Genomic DNA, 21,862 nt, shown 5'->3' with positions numbered 1-21,862 from the left:
AGATTTGACAATTAAGGGAACACTGATAAATTTGAAGCAAGTTCAATTGAATAATGATGAGTTTGGAGCCAAATTCCAGAGAGTTTTGAAGCTAATGAGAGGAGAGGAAGTAGAAGCACTTAGTGTAGACGGCTTTCTCAAAGACGCCCTTCACATTCTGAAATTTTCTAAAGCTTTCGATTGTACAATAAAAGTAGAGGGCGTACTCAACAATCTTAAGACCTGGTTTATCTCAGACCCTATCTTTATCCACTTACAAAAATAATATTATATAATTATATATAAATATATAATAAAATGTTATTATAAAAACTATACATCAACATTGCTGTAGGGGTTGTTCCCTTCCTCACATGCTTCCCCACACCAGGATGCTACTTCTACTAATGAAAGCTGACATCAGAAAAAGATGTCACTATATGGGTGGAATTTCTTGCACTAAAAGTCACATTTTAGGTATGGAGGCACCATCATGAGGGGGTACAGCACCCCATCATCATCCTTACCAGCCAAAAAGACCCAGAACTTTTTCAAAATTAGATTCACCATTTATTATTTTTAGTTAAGTTCAATTTAACCATCTACTCTACTCTAGGACATTCCAATCAGCAGGCAGATGTTCCACCATAAAAATTGAGATTTAGACACCCAGTGGCTCAGGCACCCTGTGAGACTTTTTTGCAGACTATTAATCTTCTCTCCCTCCCTTGCTTTCTCTCTGCCTTTCTCCATTATTGTGCATTAAAGTCGTAAAACTATTTACCCCAGAAATGATTCACATTTGTACTATGAGCTCTCTGATTACTAGGACAGCTTCAGTGAGTCATTCTGTGCATTTATCAGATTTGCTTTTTCAATTTGATTAGTTCCAAAACCTGATGATCTATAACTATTGAGATCATTTTGTCCAACAGATGGCTTTTCTCAGCTTGCAGCAGTAATTAGCTTTTAGTGTTGAGTTCTTAGCTGGTAACATCCCATTATTGTGACTACTGAGTTAAGCAAAGAGTTCAATTTCAATGAAATCATTTGTCAATGATTTGTAATTATTAGCCAGAAAATGGTTAGCATGGGAAGCCTGCATTCTTGTTTCTGCTATACCTATAAATTGTTTTGGAACATTCAACAAGATATTTCTAGGCCTTAGATGCCCCCTCTAAAACAAGACTGTTCATTGGTTGTAGACTAGCCTGTGGAAAAGGGACCTTGATGGGGAGATGATCAGGGGAGTGGAGTTATAGCAAAGGGTCCTTAAAACCATTTTGAAATATACTATATGCACTAAACTTTGTCATTTTGATCTTCTTTAGTTCCAATAAAACATTCAGTACAACAGTACAATAAGCACATACCTTATAGAGAAAGTTGTTTGTCCTTAATTCTCAAAGAGGACCAATAACACCAGAAAAGTCACTTCTTGACTTGCAAGTGAATTGGATTTAACTGAAGCAGGACTGTGCAAAGTCACCAGCCTCACTCTTTCCTCCAGAGTCGTCAAAGTCCAGTGGCAAGACATAAGTCAAGACAACTGGTGATGCCCCCCCCAATAATGTCTCACTCATATTTTTCAGATGTATACATATACTCTTGTGATTATTAAAATATTCTTTTAAGAGTTCTTCCCAAAGATTATATGATGCATTGGACAAAGCTCTAGCTCTGCACTTAGAGGTCCTGGGTTCAAATACAGGGTCTGATATTAAGTACAATATGACCTTGTGTAAGTCACTTAACTCCCCTGGGTCCCAGTTTCACCTTCTGTAAAATTAGGGTGTTAAATTAGATGATTTTTAGGGTTCCCTTGAGATCTAAATGTAGGGTCCTACATAGTAACTTTCTGTCTTCATATATTTTCTCAATGAAATCTGAAAATATTTTGACATTAAAAGAGGATCTTCATACTTCTAAAGATTGGAAATCCATACCCCAGAGGATCTATCTTTTCATTTCCTTCTAGCTCTAATTTTCCATGAGTCTATGAGTCCATGGTTATTTAAGAAATGTTACAGCCAAGAACGGAATTCTCACTGGGATGAAATAACTTAAAGTCTTAAAGACTCCCATTCATCAAATTGTTATATCATTTTCTTATTTTTTTATTTTCCTTCAACCAGAGAAATTATTTCGTTAAGATTTGAGTTCAACTCTAAGATAACTTCCAATGACTCATGAGTTCACAGAATATCTCTTTCTTTTCTTCTATTTTCAGCATCTGGGAGTCTGTATGTAGTATAAGCAAGTTTGTCATTTTGCTAGGTAGTGACTAGAATATCTAGGAAAGCAGCTGAATAGAGGACATACAACTTGGAGTCAGGAAGAACTGGATTCATCCTTCAACTTAGACATTTAATAACTGTGTGATGAGGCAAAGTCAATTTACTTTTTCTATGAATCTCATTTTCCTAATCTGTAAAATGAAGATACTATCATCTTCCTCACAGGGTTGTTGAGAAATACTAATAAGAAAATGCTTTTCAATATTTAAGTGCTAAATAAATATAAATTATTTGTATTATTTTATCTTATAAATAATTATCACAGGCCTTGATGACTTGTACATTTATAAAAACCAACATAAATATCCCATTTTTCTTGGAGGAAATATTCTTTCTCTCCATAGAACATAGAAACAGAGCCAGAGCCAATCATTTCTGTAGCTAAAATAGAAAGCTACTTTTGTGTTGAGTTGAGGAATATTTAAATATCCCCATGCCCCAAAATACCTTCTTCTATCAGCTTACCACGTCATTCGCTGTTTGGCTCAAGGCATTAAAGAAGACCTCTGTTAAAGCAAAAAAGTTCTTTGGGAAGGGATTACAAATTAACATTGTAGTGTAACTTTTATAGGATTTGTGATTTGGAAGGAGATTTAGAAGTCATCTAGTCTAAGCCCTTCATTTTACAGAAAAGGTAACTGAGGCCCAGGAAGGTTAAGGGAGTTGCCAAAGGTCACACGAATAGTAAGTACACAAAGCTATGATTCAAATATAGGTCCTCTAACTCCAAATCCAATTCTCTTTCCACTTCACCAAGTTTAATTCAATTCAATCCAGCATGCCTTGGTTAAGCTCAATGCGACAATAAGCCCGCAGTACACCAGGGTTACAAAAGCTTATCTACACTTAAATTCTACTGGTGGGAAAATGGCATCTGTGAAGATAAGTGTATACAAAATATACACAGTCAATAAAATTCATTTTGGAGGGAAAGGAAGACACTAACCACTGGCTGGATCAGGATGGACTTCATGTAGGAGGTGATAGCTAAGCTGTCTTCTTAAGAAGGATGCTAGGGATCCTGTGAGGTAGAGGTAAGAAGGGAGGACATGCCAGAAATGAGAGAAAGGCAATATATATACAAAGGGACGGGGACAGGAGATGGAAAGATGTGACCACCCACTAGGCAAGTTTGGCTAGTGTGCTGTGGGAAGAGTAATGTGAGATCAATTTGGAAAGATAGCCTGGAACCAGATGGTATAGGGCAGGGATGAGGAACCTGTGGCCTCAAGGTCACATGTGGCCCTCTAGGTCCTCAAGTGCAGCCTCTTTGACTGAATCCAGACTTCACAGAACAGATCCCCTTCATAAAAGGATTTGTTCTGTAAAACTTGGACTCAGTCAAAAGGCCACACCCAAGGACCTAGAAGGCCACATGTGGCCTTGAGGCCACAGGTTCCCTATCCCTGGTAAAGGGTTTTAAGTGCCTGAGGAATGTTGTTGTTGTTGTTTTTATCCTAAATTCAGTAGGGAGTCACAAAAGCTTCTTAAGCAGGGGAATAATCTGGTCAGGTAAGCACTTTGGGAACATTAATTTGCAAGCTGTGTGGAAGATGCTTGGAAAGGTGAGAGACCTGAACTGTGGAGACCAATTAGGAGATTCTGGCAAGAAGCGATAATAGAATGAACTATGATGGTGGTTATGTGAGTAGAAAGAATGAGACATATATCAAAGATGCAGTGAAGGTAAAAATCACTAAGGCTTGGTGACTAGATAATGAGAAGTAAGGGAAAATGAAGAATCAAGGCTGACTCCATGACAGAAAACCTGAGGGACTGGAAGTATGGTGGTAACCCCAACAGAAATGGAAAAACGAGTGTTTTTTGAGGGAGATGAATAGTTGTTTTGGATATGTTGACTTTTGAGATCCCTCTGGGACATCCAGCTAAGGCTGTCTAGCAGGAATTTGGGGTCATAGACTACTTGATAATATAATAAAGGAGGCTAAGAAGGATCTGTCAGGTAGGTAGGAGGAAAATTAGTAAAGAATAGAGTGTGGAGGAGGAAGGAGTGGTCATTTGTGTAAAAAACTGCAGAGAGGTCAAAAGGGATGAAGACTGAGAAAAGGCTGTTGGATTTTACAATTAGGTAGTCTTTGGTAGACTTGGCGAAAGCAGTTTCTTTCTTTTTTCCTTTTTATGCAAGCAAGCCTCGATTATTATTTGAACATGGTTAATGTTTCCCCTCATCCCCCAACGTTTCAAAGTCATTGTTATAGAACAACTCCCCCTTCTGTCTGATAAAAAGGTTTGTCAAGCACTGGTTTGTGTAGCAAAAGGAGGACATAGAAATGTTAAACTGACCAAAAAACAGTTCTCTTAGCACTAATTTATGTAATGCTGCAAACTTTTGTACCAGTTTCAAAAACTGCTGCTTGATTAAATATACATATAGACAGAGATATAAAAATTAATAAGTTAACAGCTGTTTTCAATGTGAAAATGATAAAATGTAATTCTGAGTAATTATGCATTTGCCATAGAGTCCTTGCTAAAGGGACCATAAAAATAACTTTTGTAATTTAAAAAAATCTCTTATTTTTATTAAGTTTGGTTTTACCCTCAAGTCTGTAAGTTCAAAGCAAATGTACTGAGTAAGCAGGATCCTGATCCATTCTTGAGGGCTTGAAAGTCTTGAATTTAGTTATTCCCAATGGTGTGCCAAGGGAACCTAACAACTATTTATTTAACTTTGAATTGTTAATATTCCAGTGCTTTGCAGCTTAGGTTGACCACATTAACCAATCAGAACTAAAGACTGATTAGGCCCTTCAAGAATCAGTACTGCATCAGCCATGTGCTTCATTAGCAGATGTGGTAGCTCACCAATTCCCTGCACAAAGCTTCGTTGATGCACAGATGTATCTAGGCTGTGGTTTCTTTTGAGCTACCAGACAAAGTGTCAGACCAGGGGTACATCCATAAATCTGTGATTGGAAAGAGTTAGTTCAAAACACTGCACACCAAGCTAATGCTGACATGTCATCCTGAAAACTATCAACTCTGCTTGGTTTTAGAATGAGGAAAGGGGCATTTCTGTAATACAGAAGGTAGCTGTGCAGTAAGGAAAAGTACATTTAAAGATAGCTTTAAAACCACATTAAAATTAAATTGCCACTCAGAAGCAGGAAGAATTTCATTTGCTTCTTCCCTTCCCCCCTTTCTGGTCAGCAGCATCTCTTGGGTTCTATGAGTTGACACGAACAGTTTCATTTTAGTGGTCAAGTCAGTTAACAAATACCTACTGTGTGCTATACATTGTGCAAAGTCCTAGGGATAAGCACGGTTGAGGTTGGAAACCAGAGTGTAAGAATTATTTGAGTAATACTTAGCCTAGAGAAGACAAGACTTGAGGTGGGCAGGATAGATTTGATAAATTATTTCAAATATGTGAAGAGTTGTACTATGAAAAAGGAACTTAATTTTTTCTGTTGGGTACCAGAGGCAGAATTAGGAGCAGTGGATGGAAGGTACAAGATGAAAAAGTTCAACTCAGTTTAAGGGAAAAATTCAGAATAGTTATCACTCCATGGAAATGACCACCTAGGTCACTAGCAGTGAACTCTACCAGGGCAGGTATTTAAATGAAGGCTGGTTAACCATTTGTAATGATGCTGTGAATAGTATTCTTTCTTTGGTTAAGGATTGTTTAATCCTTAGTTAACACTAGTTAACTAGTTAAACACTAAAGTATTGGAGTTTTTCCCCAGTGCTGGGATTCTTTTGTAGTGAGAACACTATGGCCCAGTCAGCTTCATCTTTCCCCTCAGGGTTGCAAGGTACCCCTGAAGAGTTAATATATCTCTTCTTTAATGTCATCAATTTGAGTCCCCACCAACTAGATTCCTTGTACTTTTAGGTTCCAGTATTGTTGTTGTTTCAGTTATGTCTGACTCTGTGACCCCATTTGGGGTCTTCTTGGCAAAGATACTGGAGTGGTTTGCCATTTCCTTCTCCAGCTCATTTTACAGATGAGGAACTGAGGCCAACAGGCTTAAATGACTTGCCCAGGGTCACACAGCTAGTAAGTATCTAAGGTTGGATTTTAATTCATGAAGATGAATGAATCTTTCTGACTCCAAGCCCAGTGTTCTATTCATTGCATCACCTAGCTGCCCCTAGGTGCAGTACCCCAGTTCAACTTAGCCACTTAACAGCAATTAGCTTTTATAAAGGGACATTTACTTCAAAGATATAGCAATAACAAAAATCCATTTTCTTCCAACATCTCAGAGTCACATTCTCTCATACATCAGCTAGTCTGTGGACAGTGAGCTTAGATTTAACTCAGTGCCTATTAAACATTGGTCCCACCAAATTCATATCCAAAGGCAATACTGAATGCTACCAGATGAGTCCTTATCTCATTTACCATTGGACTGGATGCTAAAAGTCACTCCTAAGGTCATTCCTGGCTCCTCAGGCCATTGATGATGAGCTAGCTACAAAACCTGGACACTGGGACACCAGGACAACACTCACCCTTCACCTAAAATGAAGAAAACAAACTAAGGCAGACAAAGAGCCTAGGCCTGTATTCTCAGGGCCTCATAGCCTCTGAAGAGTAAAGGTCTGAGACCTCTCCCCTTTACAGCACTGACTTTGACCAGACATTATGAGTGAAGAAGTCAAAGAGATCTACCAAGTTCAAGGAGTTAAACAGAAAATGAGTTGAAGGAAATGGCTGAGGACAACAAAGGTCTTTTTTGAAGGAGCCCCCTGTTTCAGCTCTGTAGACAACTGAAAAGGCTTCTCCTAACCACATGGTTAGCAGACCAGACACAGAATGTTATTTTCAGTCACGTCACCATGACTCTCCCAGAAGCAGTCTCCCAAGCCTCCTCCATGTGAGGAAATGCCTTCAGAGATGCTCTGTGCATAGATCAGTCTACTTTATACTTTCATTGTCTGAAATTGGCTAGCTAGAAACCTGGCAGCTAGATGATGCAATGGACCTAGAGTCAGGATGAGTTCAAGTCTGGCCTCAGATACTTATTAGTTATGTAACCTTGGGCAAGTCATTTAACCTTGCCTGCTTTAGTTGTAAAAGGATAATAATAGCATCTGCCTCCCAGGATTATTGTAAGGATAAATTGAAATAATATTTATAAAGTACTTTGCAAACTTTAAAGCAATATAGAAATACTAGCTATTATTATTATGATTATTGTTATTGGAAAAGGCTGAGATGGAATGAGGTTTTCGATGGAGTGAAGAATTAGATGCTGCCAGAGGGTGATGGTTGGGAGGACAAATGTCCTTCTGTGGGGTAGCCCTGGGACTCTATCCACAAAGCTTTATTAGGGCATTGAATGCCTGGGGAAAGGGGCTAAAATAAGTTAGGGGGCACAGAAAGGAAGATGAAATTCCCTAAATACAGATTTCAGCTAAGTCACAATTTTTGTCCAAAGATAAGCTTTTAAAAACTTGACATGCCAGCAGAAAGGACAGATGTTAGCAAGATACTTTCTTTTAGGCAGTGTTTAGATCGGAGTCTCAACAACAGCTGGTACATAGGGCTCCTATTCATATTTTCTTTTTTTTCCTCTGTATTTTCTGATAATGGAGAAACTGTTTAGGCTCCAGGAGGGGAATTTTTTTTTTTGTCTTTGAAGGAACATCCCTCAGGAAAACATTTTGTGTTCTCTCTACCCAACAGGTAGCATTTATTACTATGATAAAAACATGTAATGTTTGTAAGTATGTTAGAACTCCAGTTCTTGGGGGGAGGATAAAATTTTTAAATTATGTTTAAAAACAAATAACCTGAACCAAAGGTAGGCTGTTAATAGAAAAGTCTAGGGAAATACAATGATAAGGCAGTAATTATTTTGGTTGAGTTGCGGTTAAAAATCCAAAGGTAGATGTTAGAATGTTGCTGAAATGCTATTTGTGAGACTGACATCTGATTGAGACAGTGAATCAAAATGGGTAAACTTTGCCTTTTGAACCAACTGTTACCTCTTTTCCCAAATTTTGAGCACTCTATATTGTCCACCTTAGTAAGTCTGATTTCTTAATGTTAGTGTTTTAAAAAGGTAGAGTCTTTTATAAAAATTAACCATTCTTTATATCTTACTACCTTTTTAAAAAAAGTTCTAGGTACTTTCCTAATTTTATTTCAATGACCTTTATTACAACAGTAAGAGCATGTATATGATCTTCAAGATATTTTTATGATGTTTTCATTTTTGTAGACAGGGAGGAAAGATAAGTGAACTTTCCAGTGAGAGAAGTTAAGTATTGAATTTAGCCACCAAACTTAGCCCTCCATTTAGAGCAGTCATCTAGAGCAATCATTTTTTATTGCTGTGACATTTAATTTTTTTAATATATTGAAGAATTTACATAGAGGTGAATCACAGAAAAATCACAAATGAAAAATGAGACATTAAAAGAAAAAACTTACATGAGCTGATACAATGAGAAAAAGCTTATTGTCTAACCACATTGCAATATTTGGTGACTCAAATTATACATTTTTATAGAGTGGATGGCATCTACAGACTTTAACAAAAAAAGCAACATTATGTTTTCCATTATTTTCACCTGAAAATGTTCTTAATTGGCTCAGGGGCAAAATTTTTAGTGGCAATTCAGTAAAGAAATTAAGTAATTCATGATTTTTTAAAAAGAAATTACAAGGGGGCAGCTAGGTGGCACAGTGGATAGAGCACTAGCCATGAATTCAGGAAGACCTGAGTTCAAGTCCGGCCTCAGACACAGAACACTTCCTAGCTGTGTGACCCTGGGCAAGTCACTTAACCCCATTGCCTAGCCCCCCTCCAAAAAAAATTACAAGTTTAATATTGCTTTTATTTAACAAAGACTGAACATCGTATTTAATTGGATTATTTAAAGATGGGCAGAGAATAATGACATTTTACCAAAATAGTCTCCAGTTTATGTTAGAGATAGTTTTGTGTGTGTGTGTGTGTGTGTGTGTTTTGGTGGTTAAATGCTTCCTATGTGAAATTACCTTTCATCTACTCTATATATAACTTGTTTATACCTAGTACATATATTGTTTCCCTCCATCAGAATGTATACTCCTTGAGGACAGAGATTGAGGTTTGTTTTGCTTTACTTTGTTTTGTTTTGCCTTTCTTTTTATCTATATCTAACACAGTACCTGGCATGAATTAAACATTTAAGAAATGCTTGTTGACTGATAATAGCTATACCCATACATATACTGATGGATATAATAATAGTAATAAATAATAGCTAGCATTTATATGGTGCCTACTATTCTTCTATCTTCACAATTTATCTTTTATCTTACTACTTTCATCTTCACAACAACCCTAGGAGGTGGGTGCTATTATTATCCCCAGGAAATGAGGCAAACAGAGATTAAGTGACTTGCCCACAGTCACATGGCAAGTAAGTGTTTGAGGCTGGATTTGAACTCCGATCTTCCTGAGTCCAGGGCCAGAGCTCTATTCCACTGCACCATATAGCTATGTATATATAGACATGGTTCTGTTTTTATCATAGTTTTTTTTAATTTAAGTCACAGTTTTATCCAAATTTTTTTTGTCCCACATTACAAGTTTTTAAACTAAGGGTTTATTTTTTTCTTCCTTTTAGCCTTTGACTAGCTGAGTGACCCAGGATGGGAAACCACGTAGGAAAGAGAGAACTAACATCTGAGAAGCCAAATAAGGTAAAAAGTGACACTTTGAGAGTTTGAATGCTCTATAATGTCAATGATGATCATACATCCAAGATTATAACTCCTCTGCATCTTCTCATCTGTTTTATTTCTTGTCCACATTTGGTCAAAAATACCCCGTTGGGAATCTACTCATGAAGGGCTACCTTAAATGTGAGTGGGTCTCAGTGTATCACTTGGATTCATTCTTTCATTCAGTCTCTCAATCTAAGTCTATCCCATCATCCATATTCTTATTCTCTATTTCTTGAATACAGTAAGTTAACTAGCCTCAAAAATGAAGCCCATTTCTAAATTTCATGTGCTGTCTCTGGAAATTCAAATAACCAGATTAATAATCAGCTTTTGCTTTGGACTTTGACCACTTGACTTGAAGCCAGAAGACTTGGTTTTTGAATACTGACTTCCAGTTACTAACAGATTAACTCTGGGAAAAAAATCACTTTAATTCTCTGAACTTGTTTCTTTATCTGTGAAATGGAGGTAATATTTGTACTACCTACACCACAGAGTTTTGAGAAAAATGCTTTATAAACTGTGTGGTTCTATAGATATGATCATTATTGTTTCAAAATCCCTACAAATAATAGATTTAAGGAATGGGTTTTAACTACTGCATCACTTCACTGACTCTTGGCTGACGTGGGTAAGATCTGAGACCTCACATATGTTGTTGTTCAGTCGTTTCAGTTGTATCTGACTATTTATGACCCTGTTTGGGGTTTTCTTGGCAAAAATACTGGAGTGGTTTGCTACTTCCTTCGTCAGCTCATTTTACAGATGAGGAAACTAAGGCAAACAGGGTGAAATGACTTGTCCAGGGTCACACAGCTAGTAGGTGTCTGAGGCCAGATTTGAACTCAGGAAGATGAGTCTTCCTGACTCCAGGCCTGGTGCTCCATCCCACTGCACTGCCTAACTGCCTGACCTCATATGTAATAATTCAGTAATCCTGCATTTCAGTAGACAGAATCTGATTTCATAGACCATGAAGGACTTGAAAGTCATTATCATATTATATCTTATACCTATGGTAGGTATAAACCTAATACGATTTTGTCATGAAGAAGATTAAAGTTACTAATCTACCAATCAAGCTCTCCCTGTGTAGTATACAGAAAAGTGAACTTGGACTTTAAAGAACCTGGGTGAAAATACTATTTCTGCTACCTTCTACATCCCATCTCGAGGCCTCAGTTTCCTCATCTGTAAAATGAAGAAGTTGGAGTTGATATCGAAGGTCTTTCCCCTTCTAAATCATTTTACTTGTGATCTACCTTTAATAAGTTCATATTGTCCCCATATAAGAATATTCTTATACTCTATTGTACATATGCTGCCTAAGAAAGATATTAAACTATAAACTCTCATGATAGACTTAAAGCTTAATGGGTTTTCTGTCTGAAAAAAAGTAGCCTAAGCCTGCTTTCCACTCCCCATATTCAACTATCTTTTGTCTCTTCCCATTCAGTCACCATTCTTTCCTTGGTGGGATATGCCTGTGTGTGTGACATCAGTACACACCAGTTTCACATCGCTTACAAGGTTTGGAACCCACTGGAGTTTAATCTATCCATTCTTTCTTACATGGGGGATACACTCTGGAAACTTAAGTCTTTGGGCAAAGTGAATTTAACAGCTTTTGAGGTTTTTCTTTAGAACTCCACTGAACCAACATCTGTAGCTATCTCTTCAGTAGAAATTCTTTTGCATTTGTTTGCTGGCTTGTTTACAAGACAGTTAACCTGTTTCTGCCATAGAATTTATTGGCCTCTAGTAATGCCTTTATCTCAGTACATTTATTGTCACAGATAATTTATAATTTTGTCCTTTGATTTTTTTTTTTATTTCAGTTGTGTTAAGTCTTTTATCAACCCACATTTGAGAGCTGAAGCTGATTGCTGGTGGTTAATCTTAGGAATATCATTATGCTTACTGGTATAATTTACAACTAACAAAGTAGGGCATTAGATGATGATATGTTCATTTACTTAATGAGTTGGAATACTCTGCCATCAACCAAGTTTAATTTAACAAATTTTATTTATATATATATATATATAAAATGTGTGTATGTATGTATGTGTATATGTGTGTATGTTTACATATACATATATGTATGTACACATATATATGCATACATGTATATGTAAATATCCACTTTTCATTTTTAATGGCCAGTCAGGTAAAAAAAAAAAATATGCAAATGACCCCAATAAGTCCTTCATCCTTACCAAACAGTTTGCCTTTCTTCAGATATAAATTATTCAAAGCCTGATTTACATATTTTTTGCAGAACTGATGCAGATATATAACAATGACTGCTTTTTGTTTTTAACTCTAAATTTGATATGGGAGTAGCTCTCTCTGTCTCTGTTTCTGTCTCTCTCTGTTTCTCTCTCTCTCTCTGTACATATATATATATATGTACATATATATATTTGTTTGGTTGGTTTTACTGTACATTAACAAGTGTTTTTGTCTTGCTAGAACAAAACTCTCATAATTTTTACTAATATTCATAGATTGTAGTCATACATGATTAAAAAAACTTGTCCCTTAATTTTATAAGCTGGAAATAATATATAAGCATGTGTTATGAGTAACTTCCATTCTGCTTTCTCTTTTATCATGAAGTAATCCTTTCAATGTTTATTATTAGCTCTAAAATATTAACTGATGCTTTCTGGGTCTAATGCCAAATGATCACTAGATGCTGTATCACAGATTTTATATCTTTAACAAGCATTTATTAAGTGCCTACTATATGCAAGAAACTATGCTAATTATTTTATAAATACTATTTCATTTGATCTTCACAACAACCCTGTAAGGTAGGTACCATTATTATCTACATTTTACAGATGAGGAAACTGAGACAGAGGTTAAGTGACTTGCCCACAGTCACATGACTAGTAACTGTTAAAAGCTGGGTTTGAACTCAGGTCTTCCTGACTCCAGGTCCAATGTTGTGACACCTGCTTGCCTGATAAATATAAATCTACACAAATGAACTTTATGTAATTGTATTTTTACTATTTGTATGAATTTGCATATGAACTTCATTCTTACATTACTGAATTTGACAATTGTTCATAGTTTATGAAGCTATGTTTTACAGCTGAGGATAGCAAATGTCAAATTATGTTATTTTCATCCTCATGTTTTATCTTAAAGTCATTAAGAGTGCTTTCTAGTTTCTGATTAATGGATTCAGAAGTAAACAAAATAAGAGAGGACTGAATGGATCTCAATGAAATCATCTCCATTTTAAATTAATCACTCTTTGGGATTTTCCTTTCCTTTTCACTATTAAAAGAAGATTCAATTTTCTATCTGAAAATTTTCTCGCAAATGCGATTGTGGGACTAGGAGGGCTATAATATTTTGGCAAACATTGTAGTTCATGCTCTGTTATTGTTAACAAACTCGTTATTGGAGTAATTTCTTTAATAACATTAGGAACTAATAATACTTAAGATCTATAAATCATATATGTTTTGGTAAACATAATGCATGCCATTCTATTGCTGATAAGCTAATTGTTAATAGTAGTATTTATAATACTAAGAACTAACAATACTCAAGATCTCTAATAAATTATGTGTCTTTATATGTATGTACGTATACATGTATATATACATATCTATGTATGTATTTGTATATTTCACCTTGGTATTTGCCTTTAGATAAAGTATTTTTTATTAAAAATGAAAGTGAAGGCAGCAGTTGTACTTGGAGAGATACAGGATATTGAGCCTTTTGTGGCATTTAAAATCCTAAAATGACTAATATGAGACTCCTATTATTAAACATCTCTGAGCAGCTTACCAGTGTCTTCCTGTTATTTGACTATAATGAAACATTGTTTATCCATTTAATGGTGTCTGAATAACTTCTTTAAACTATTAGAAAGTTTCCAAATTTAATGTATCAACAATAAAAACAATAGATTTCAGTCTGTACTATGGTGTATGACAGCTTTTTAGGAGAGAGCTAACAGTACTAGTAATACTGATGCATTTGCTCTGTTTTAGGGTTTACCAGGAAAATCAGGTGCTTAATATCTAAAATGAATTTGAATGGCCAAAATTGCCCCCTTTATCATGTCAGTTTAGTATCCTTTATTGCACTCTTCCAAAGAAAGTACTAAATAACAAACCATACAAAATATAGCTTGGATGTGAGATCCTGTAAGAGTTTGTTCATTTTGAATTCTAAAAATAGAAAGAAATGTTACTCAGTTTTCAAATATGATGTTTTGATGTTCTGTCTTAACTTACAAAATGGATAAAATGTTTAGGAAACTGATTCTATGGTTTGGCTAATAGACTGGACTAGTCCCAAGCAAAATTCAGAAGAACTCATCTCTGGTCTCTCTTTTCAGCACCTTTTTCTTCCCTAGTTCTCTTTACAGCCTTTTCTCCAACCGTGAGCCTCCTCTGTCGTCCTTTTGTATCAGTTAGCGTCCTTGTGCCCATAACACTCTTCGTTCTCAAAAAAAAATTGGTTATTAGAGATGTTCTCACATTGTGAATACTATAAGTTTAAGTCGGTGTGTTATTTCAGGGGTATTTTCATTTTAGGGATTTTATTTCTGATTGGGAAATGAAAAACTTTATTGCTTGTTTAGGGGATTTCAGCCAACGCTGAGCAAGAAAGAAAAAAAGTTTCCAAGGCCCTGAAATTACATCATATAGGTGGTTCCCTGCTGCACCTATGTGTAAGATGGATTTTAAGTAGCTTCCCCAGTAAATTTGATGTGAAACTAGGAAAGTCCATTAAAGAAGAGACATTTTGATTGAATTTTAAGGATCATTCTAGTGCATTAAGGTACTCCAGAGTTTTATTAGAGGCCACATAGGATCAGAGTTTGATAGTTGAAAAGGACGATAGAGGTCCAACCCCCTCATTTTTCAAATAAGGAAACTGAGGACCAGAGACGTTAAGTGATTTACCCAAGGTCTCATGCATAGCACTTATTTCTTGAAAGAAGTCTTCTCTCCATCTCTCTATCTCTGTCTTCTCTGACTGTCTCTGTCTGTGTCTTTTTCTTTTAATTCTGTCTCTCCTCTTCCTCCTCCTCTCTCTCTCTCTCTATAAACTTTCTCCTTGAATTATCTCATGCCATCTTGTGCCTCCAGCTTTCATCTAGGGGCAGTGTGGCATAGTGGAAAGAGCTCATGGAATTGGAATCTGTGGACAAGGCTTTAAATGCCTCCACAGCCCCTCACTATCTAAATTACTTTGGTCAAACATGTCATTAACCTCTCTGAGCTTCAGTTCGCTAATTTGTAAAATGAGGGAATTGGACTAGATGACCTTTTTAAGCTCCCTTCCAGCTCTAAATCTATGAACCTCCCAAGTGACATACAGAGATGCCTTCCAAGTATATATCTCAGACTCGACCTCTTCCTTGAGCTTCAGATCCTTATATATAACTATCTTAAGGACATTTCCACTTGGATATCCTTGTCTTTAATTCAGTATATACAAAACTAAGTTTACTGTATTTTCCCCAAAACATGTTCCCTTTAACTTTTATATATATACATATACATATATAGAGATATGTCAGTATATAAAAAAGATACATGAAGTAAAAAAGATAAATTTACCAGTAAAAAAAGATATGTAGAGTGAAGTAAAAATTTAACATAATTAAGTAAGGAGAGCCACATTCTAATATCAGTTACATCCTCAAAAATTGGGAAACATTGAACAGTATTTGAAAATGCAAGGTTATGGATAGTTTGCAATCTGTATCTAAGAAGGAATACTCATATTAATAAGATCACAGATCCAGGAAATTATGGAAGTATACATTTTTCAAAGGAGGAATCAAATAAGCTGTCATTCCTATCAGTGATCACTTAACCTTTTAAATTCTGTCCATTTGTGGCTGAAGATAAAGTTTACTTTCTTAAAAATTTATATTTTTAATTCTTTTACATTTAATTTATGTTTTTATTATGTATATGTAATTTTATTTACATATTCTTCTACTTTATTCTATTTAAAAAAAGATAGGGGGGGGAAACTTTTACCCTTTCAATAAATATTTATCATTGATATATTAACATCTAACTCCAAAGAAGGGGAGTTTCATAAACTGAACTAGTTTTTTTTTTTAAATTTCAAAATTGTAAATTCTAACAATATATGCTAAAACTGGAGGTAACTTTTTTAATTCTGTTCAATTCAATAAATATTTATTAAGTGCCTACTGTGAATAAGATACTGTGTTAAGTGATTGGAAGAGAAAGATTTTTTTAAAAGACTCAACTACTGCCTTCAAAAACCTTACAATCTAATAGATGGGTTAGATGTGCACAAAAATGTGATACAAATAAAATGTGGTATGGACAAGATATCCATACAACATGGTATAAGGAAATTTGAGGAAATAAAGAGGACTTTCAGCTAGGGAGATCTGAGAGATCTTCACAGAAGAAGTAGGGCCTGAGCTAGGACCTCAAAGAGGAAAAAAAGAGAGATTTTCATTCACAGAGATGTTTAAGAATCACATTTCAGGTTTTAAGAACAACCTGGGTTAATATGTAGAAAAGGGAGAATGAATGGTGCAATTTGGGAAGAGCTAGTAGTCCAATCTGGCTAGAAAGCTTAGAGTATGTTCAGAGACATAATATGAAATAAAGTTAGAAAGGTAGTTTGGAAATAATCATGTAAGTTGCAAAGGAGGACCCAAACTGCTCTGGTAGAAGTAATTATTCACTAGGACCTTACCTTGATGAAATCATAAGGCTGTGTGGCATTTAAAGAGTTCAAGAGACATAATTTCTTGATAATTTAATCATTTTATTAATAACACCAGCATTTTAATAAAAGGTGGTCTGTGGTACTCTCAAATGCCAAAGACAATCATGGCAGTGGGCTCAGGACTTAACACGCCCTTGGAAGAGGAGTGCTCTTGAGGGTAGCATCAACTAAGATTGGTTAACAGTTAATGAGGGAATGAATATTACAATGAGGGGCTGAACCTATTCTAATGAATTTTGTCTCATTTACTTCTAAGTTACCCCCAGCCTTGAACAATCTACTTAAAGAATGTATCCCCCACCCCAGCCTGAGCAGAAGGGAATTTCACCTTAGATTAGAAGTCTGACTAGTTGGATGGAGTAGCAATACTCAAAATGAGGAGAATGTTAATCCTGTCTTCCATCAGCCTGTCCTTGAGAGATTGGACAAGGAAATAGCACAAGGGAAAAAAGCTTGGGGCTCCCCAATTTTAAAAATTGACTAGTAATATGAGAGAAAAATAATTATTTCTCTCAGCTATTCAAATGCGTATAGAGAACATTTTAAAGATTATTAAGAATTTACTTTTTCTTATTTAATTCTCACAGAAACCTTAATCCTTATTTTACAGAAGTGGCAATTGAAGTAAAAGAGTTTAGGTGTTTTGCCTAGAGGCAGTTAGATGGCACAGTGCATAGAGTGCCATCCCTAGAGTCAAGAAGGCCTGAGTTCAAATCCAACCTCAGTCACTAGCTATGTGACCTTGGGCAAGTTACAACCTCAGTGTCCTCAACTGTAAAATGGAGATAATGAGATAATAATTGTAAAGCACTTAGCACAGTGCCTGGCACATACCATATTTGTTGTTCAGTCATATCTGACTCATTGTTAACCCATTTGGGGTTATCTTGGTGAAGATACTGGAGTAGTTTGCCATTGCTTCTCCAACTCATATTACAGATGAAAAAACTGAGGTAAACAGTGTGAAGTGACTTGCCCAGGGTCATACAGCTAGTAAGTGTCTGAGGCCAGATTTGAACTTAGGAAGATGAGTCTTTCTACTGTGCCACCTAGCTGCCTAAGCACTATGTAAATGTTAGCTATTATTATTATTATTATTATTATTAGCTATTATAGTCACAAGCAAGTGTTGGAGGTTGGATATGGATGTGGATCTTTCTTAGATGCAAGTTCAGCCCTCTTTCATACGATTCAGAGCTCTAATGGAGAAAGGAAAAAAAAGGAACGAGCATTTATTAAGTGCCTAAAACATGCCAGCACAGTGCTAAGTGCTTTACAAATGTTATCTCATTTGAGCTTTATAAAACTCTGTGAGGTAGGTGCTGTTTTTAACCCCATTTTACAGATGAGGAAACTGAGGCAAACAGAGGTTGTGACATGCCCAGAGTCACATAACTAATAAAGTATCTACAGCTGGATTTGAACTCAGGTCTTCCTGACTCCCTGCCCAGTGCTCTAAGAGGTCATTTAGTTTAAACCTGTTCTTTTTCAGAAGAAGAAACTGAGGCCTAGAGAGGTTATAATCAGTGATTTGTCTAAGTTTACATGGATAGTCAGTGGCAAAATCATGCTTTTAACCCATTAATTGGCTCTAATCCCAGCATTCTTTTTCATATTACCACATTGTCTCCCAAGGCAATTATTACAGTAGATAGGTAGCACAGGGGGTACAGCACTGGACCTGAAGTTATTAGCAAGACCTGAGTTCAAATCCAGCCTCAGATACCTGCTAACTGTGTGGCCCTGAGCAAGTCACTTAACCTCTGTGTGCCTCAATTTGCTCACCTGTAAAATGGGAATAATAATTCCTACCTCCCAGGATTGTTGTAAAGATAAAATATTTGTAAAGCACTTTGCAAATCTTAAAGCACTGTGTAAAGGCAAGCTATTTATGTCAACATTATTCCCGTACTTATCTGATTTTATATTCTTCTGGTTCTTCTCAACTGATGGTTTTGATATTTGATATAGTCTACTCGCTTCAAAACTATTTGGGAAATTGCATTGTGCTTTCAATGACCCAAAACTTCTCCCTGAAACAAAAACCCATCATTTTAACACCACTATTCTTTTGGTAATGCAACATGGCTGTGAATTGTGGAATACCACAATCTCTGAGGAGTCAATGTGATGAGTCACCCAAGATCAATGGAGAGACACATGGTGGGTATAAATAGACTGCAATATGTTACCAGTGCTGAATTGGACCCAGAAGATATCATCTAAGAGATGCATGACTAGAAAAGGAGAGTAGTAGCCTGGTTATACAGCAAGGGCAAGGAATAGCAGATGGAAAGCCCACATGCTGCACTAGTCCCCATTTAAAGTTAAGAGATTTAGAAGAAAGTCTTTAACTCATTGCATGGAGAACAGAAACAAGAGTCTCACAGACTATAATTGGAAGACGTATAGCCCAATGGATCGCTGAGATCCATTGAAGAATACGTATGGAGATTTATACAGTTTTAAACTGCACTAAGACTTTTAGGGACACCTTGTATAAGTGTGAATTATCAAACCCACAAATTAATGGGTTGGCAAGATATAGAGAAGTATAGAAAAAAAGAGCAAAGAATGGAGTTGATTAGGGTGCTAATGATTTTTTTTAGCTACCTGTGATTTCAGTGGTGTAGGAAACTTTTTTTTTAATTAATTTATTTTGCATTATCAACAATCACTTCCATAAGCTGTTGAGTTTTAAATTTTTCTCCTCCTCTGTCGCACCTCCCTCCCCAAGATGACACGCAATCTGATATAAGCTGTACATATACATTCCTATTAACATATTTTCACGTTAGTGATGTTGTAAGTAAGAATTAGAACCAATAGGAGGAACTAACAGAAAGAGGAAACAAAACACAACAGTATGCTTCGATCTGCATTCAAACTCTATAGTTCTTTCTTTGGATGTGGATAGTATTTTCCATCATGAGGCCTTTGTAGATGTCTTAGATCCTTGTATTGCTGAGAAGGGGTAAGTCTATCAATATTAGTCATCACACAACATGGCTGTTACTGTGTACAACATTCTCCTGGTTCTGCTCACTTCAATCAGCATCAGACCATGTAAGTCTTTCCAGGTTTTTCTGAAGTCTGCCTGTTCATCATGTCTTATAGCACAGTAGTATTCCATTACATTCATATATCACAACTTGTTCAGCCATTCCCCAATTGATGGGCATCCTCTCAATTTCCAATTCTTTGCCACCACAAAAACAGCTGCTATAACTATTTTTGTACATGTGAGTCCTTTTTCCATTTGTATGATCTCTTTGGGATATAGCCCTAGAAGTGCTATTGCTGGGTCAAAGGGTAGGAAACTCTTGAATGAGGAAACTCCTTCTATTAATGCAGGTCAGCACTTGATCTATAACATATAGACAGTTGTCTGGGGCACTGAGAAGTTGACCAGGGTCATACACAAAGTATGTGTGAGAGACAGTACTTGACTGACTCAACATCTTCCTGCCACCAAAGACAGCTCCCTATGCACTATCCCTCATGCATAGGAAATATAATAGTTCAGAAGAGTTCTACACTCTTCCAGATGTATGCTTTGTTTCTTCTTCAGCCCAGATGAAAGTAAGGTTCCAACATTACCATCCTTCCTCTTCCACCTCCTTCCTCTATTTTAGTTCTTCCTTTCATTTCCCACCCAATTTTGTTTTTATGAATCGCCCTATCATACATAACTCAGCCCCAACCTTTCTTTGAAACTCCCTTAGTAATGATGACAATTTTAAGAATCCTGATAAGAACACTGATATAATAAGTCAACAGTTTGACCTTAATAAGCACCTTATAATTAGCCTTAAATGTTTTCCTTGTATTTTTTTTTGGATCTTTTATATTGAATTTTCCATTATGTTCTGGTTTTTTTGTTACAAATACCTGAAAGTCTTTCAGTTCATCAAATGTCCATTTTTTCAATTCAGGATTATACTCAGCTTTGCTAGATAAGTTATTCTTAGATGCAATCCCAGCTCTTTTGTTCTTCACAATATAATGTTTTAAGACCTGTGGTCTTTTAGAGTAGAAACTGCTAGGTTTTGTGAAATCCTGTTAAATTTTTTTTCTTTATTGCTTATAATATTTTTTCCTTAACCTGGGAGTTTTGAAACCTGGCTATGACATTCCTTTAAGTTTTCTTCTTGGGATCTCTTTCAGGTGGTGACCATTAGATTTTTTTCTATTTCTACTTTACCCTTTTGTTCTACAGAAATGTTTGTTTTGTTACATCAATTGAAAATTAAAAAAGAAAAAACATAACAGTGTGTAATCTCACTTAAGTTCAGTATTAATTGCAGTTAATTTGTTAATTGAACATTAATGTGTTCAGGACACAAATGAAAATTAACTCTACTGGTGCTTAGCACAATTCTTGGTACATAGAAAGTACTTAATAAATGCATATTGACTGACTACTCTCTAAGAGCTTGCTCACTAGTTTAGAGATGAGACATACTCAAATAATGATTATATAAGTTAGAATATTATTAAGAGCATAGATGTCAAACAAGTGGCCTGAGATATTCAAGGAGGGACATATCACTTCTGATGGGAGGAGAGGGAAAGTAGAGAAGGCTTCTTGGAGAAGGTGGCCATATAAGTTGGAAGGAAGAAAGGAATGTCAATAGGCAGAAATGATAAGGAGACCATTCCCAATGAAGAGCCCCAGAAGAAAGAATCTGGAACCATTAAAACAAAAATTTATTTTTTTCTAAAATATCAGTATTGTATTGAAGAAACAAGCTTTCAATTCTTCCTACCATTCCCTGAATACTGACTGATAAGAATAGTCATAGTGACTTACCTCTCTGAGATTCTTTTAGTTGAATAAATAAGAACAGGAGGAAGCATGCCAATCAAAATGGAAAATGCCAAGTGGAGAAGAGGAAAAAAAATTACAAGTGAAAAGTTTCCAAGGAAAGATGAATGAAGACTAAAATAAGAGAAAAACAATAGTGACTTGAATTGATTTAACAAAGGAAGTTTTATGTGAAATGTTTTATTCTTGGATGGTTAGTTTAAAAAGAACCAACAGTTGTTCATTTCTAGTAGTTGTGAGGACACAGTGAACATGTATTTAGATTAACTCGTCATTTTTCCCTTAGAAGAAATAACATTG

The 21,862-nt window shown here is 35.9% G+C and overlaps 1 protein-coding gene across 7 annotated transcripts in view; it reads left to right on the top strand.

Moving 5' to 3' along the window:
* Window positions 1-21,862, top strand: part of MBP (myelin basic protein) — a 207,851-nt gene that overhangs the window by 46,110 nt on the left and 139,879 nt on the right. For all 7 annotated transcript variants that reach the window (XM_027852330.1, XM_027852328.1, XM_027852331.1 and 4 more), the window contains exon 2: window positions 9,870-9,945. In XM_027852330.1, coding sequence (XP_027708131.1) covers window positions 9,895-9,945 — 51 coding nt within the window. In that variant the 5' untranslated portion in view covers window positions 9,870-9,894. The remainder of the gene's footprint in view (window positions 1-9,869; window positions 9,946-21,862) is intronic.

This window comes from Vombatus ursinus, unplaced genomic scaffold, assembly GCF_900497805.2.
Source record: "Vombatus ursinus unplaced genomic scaffold, bare-nosed wombat genome assembly UNPS02009573.1, whole genome shotgun sequence".
In the NCBI taxonomy this organism is placed as follows: Eukaryota; Metazoa; Chordata; class Mammalia; order Diprotodontia; family Vombatidae; genus Vombatus; species Vombatus ursinus.
Note: the sequence above shows the minus strand (reverse complement) of the source record. Positions and strands in the feature narration are given on the sequence as shown.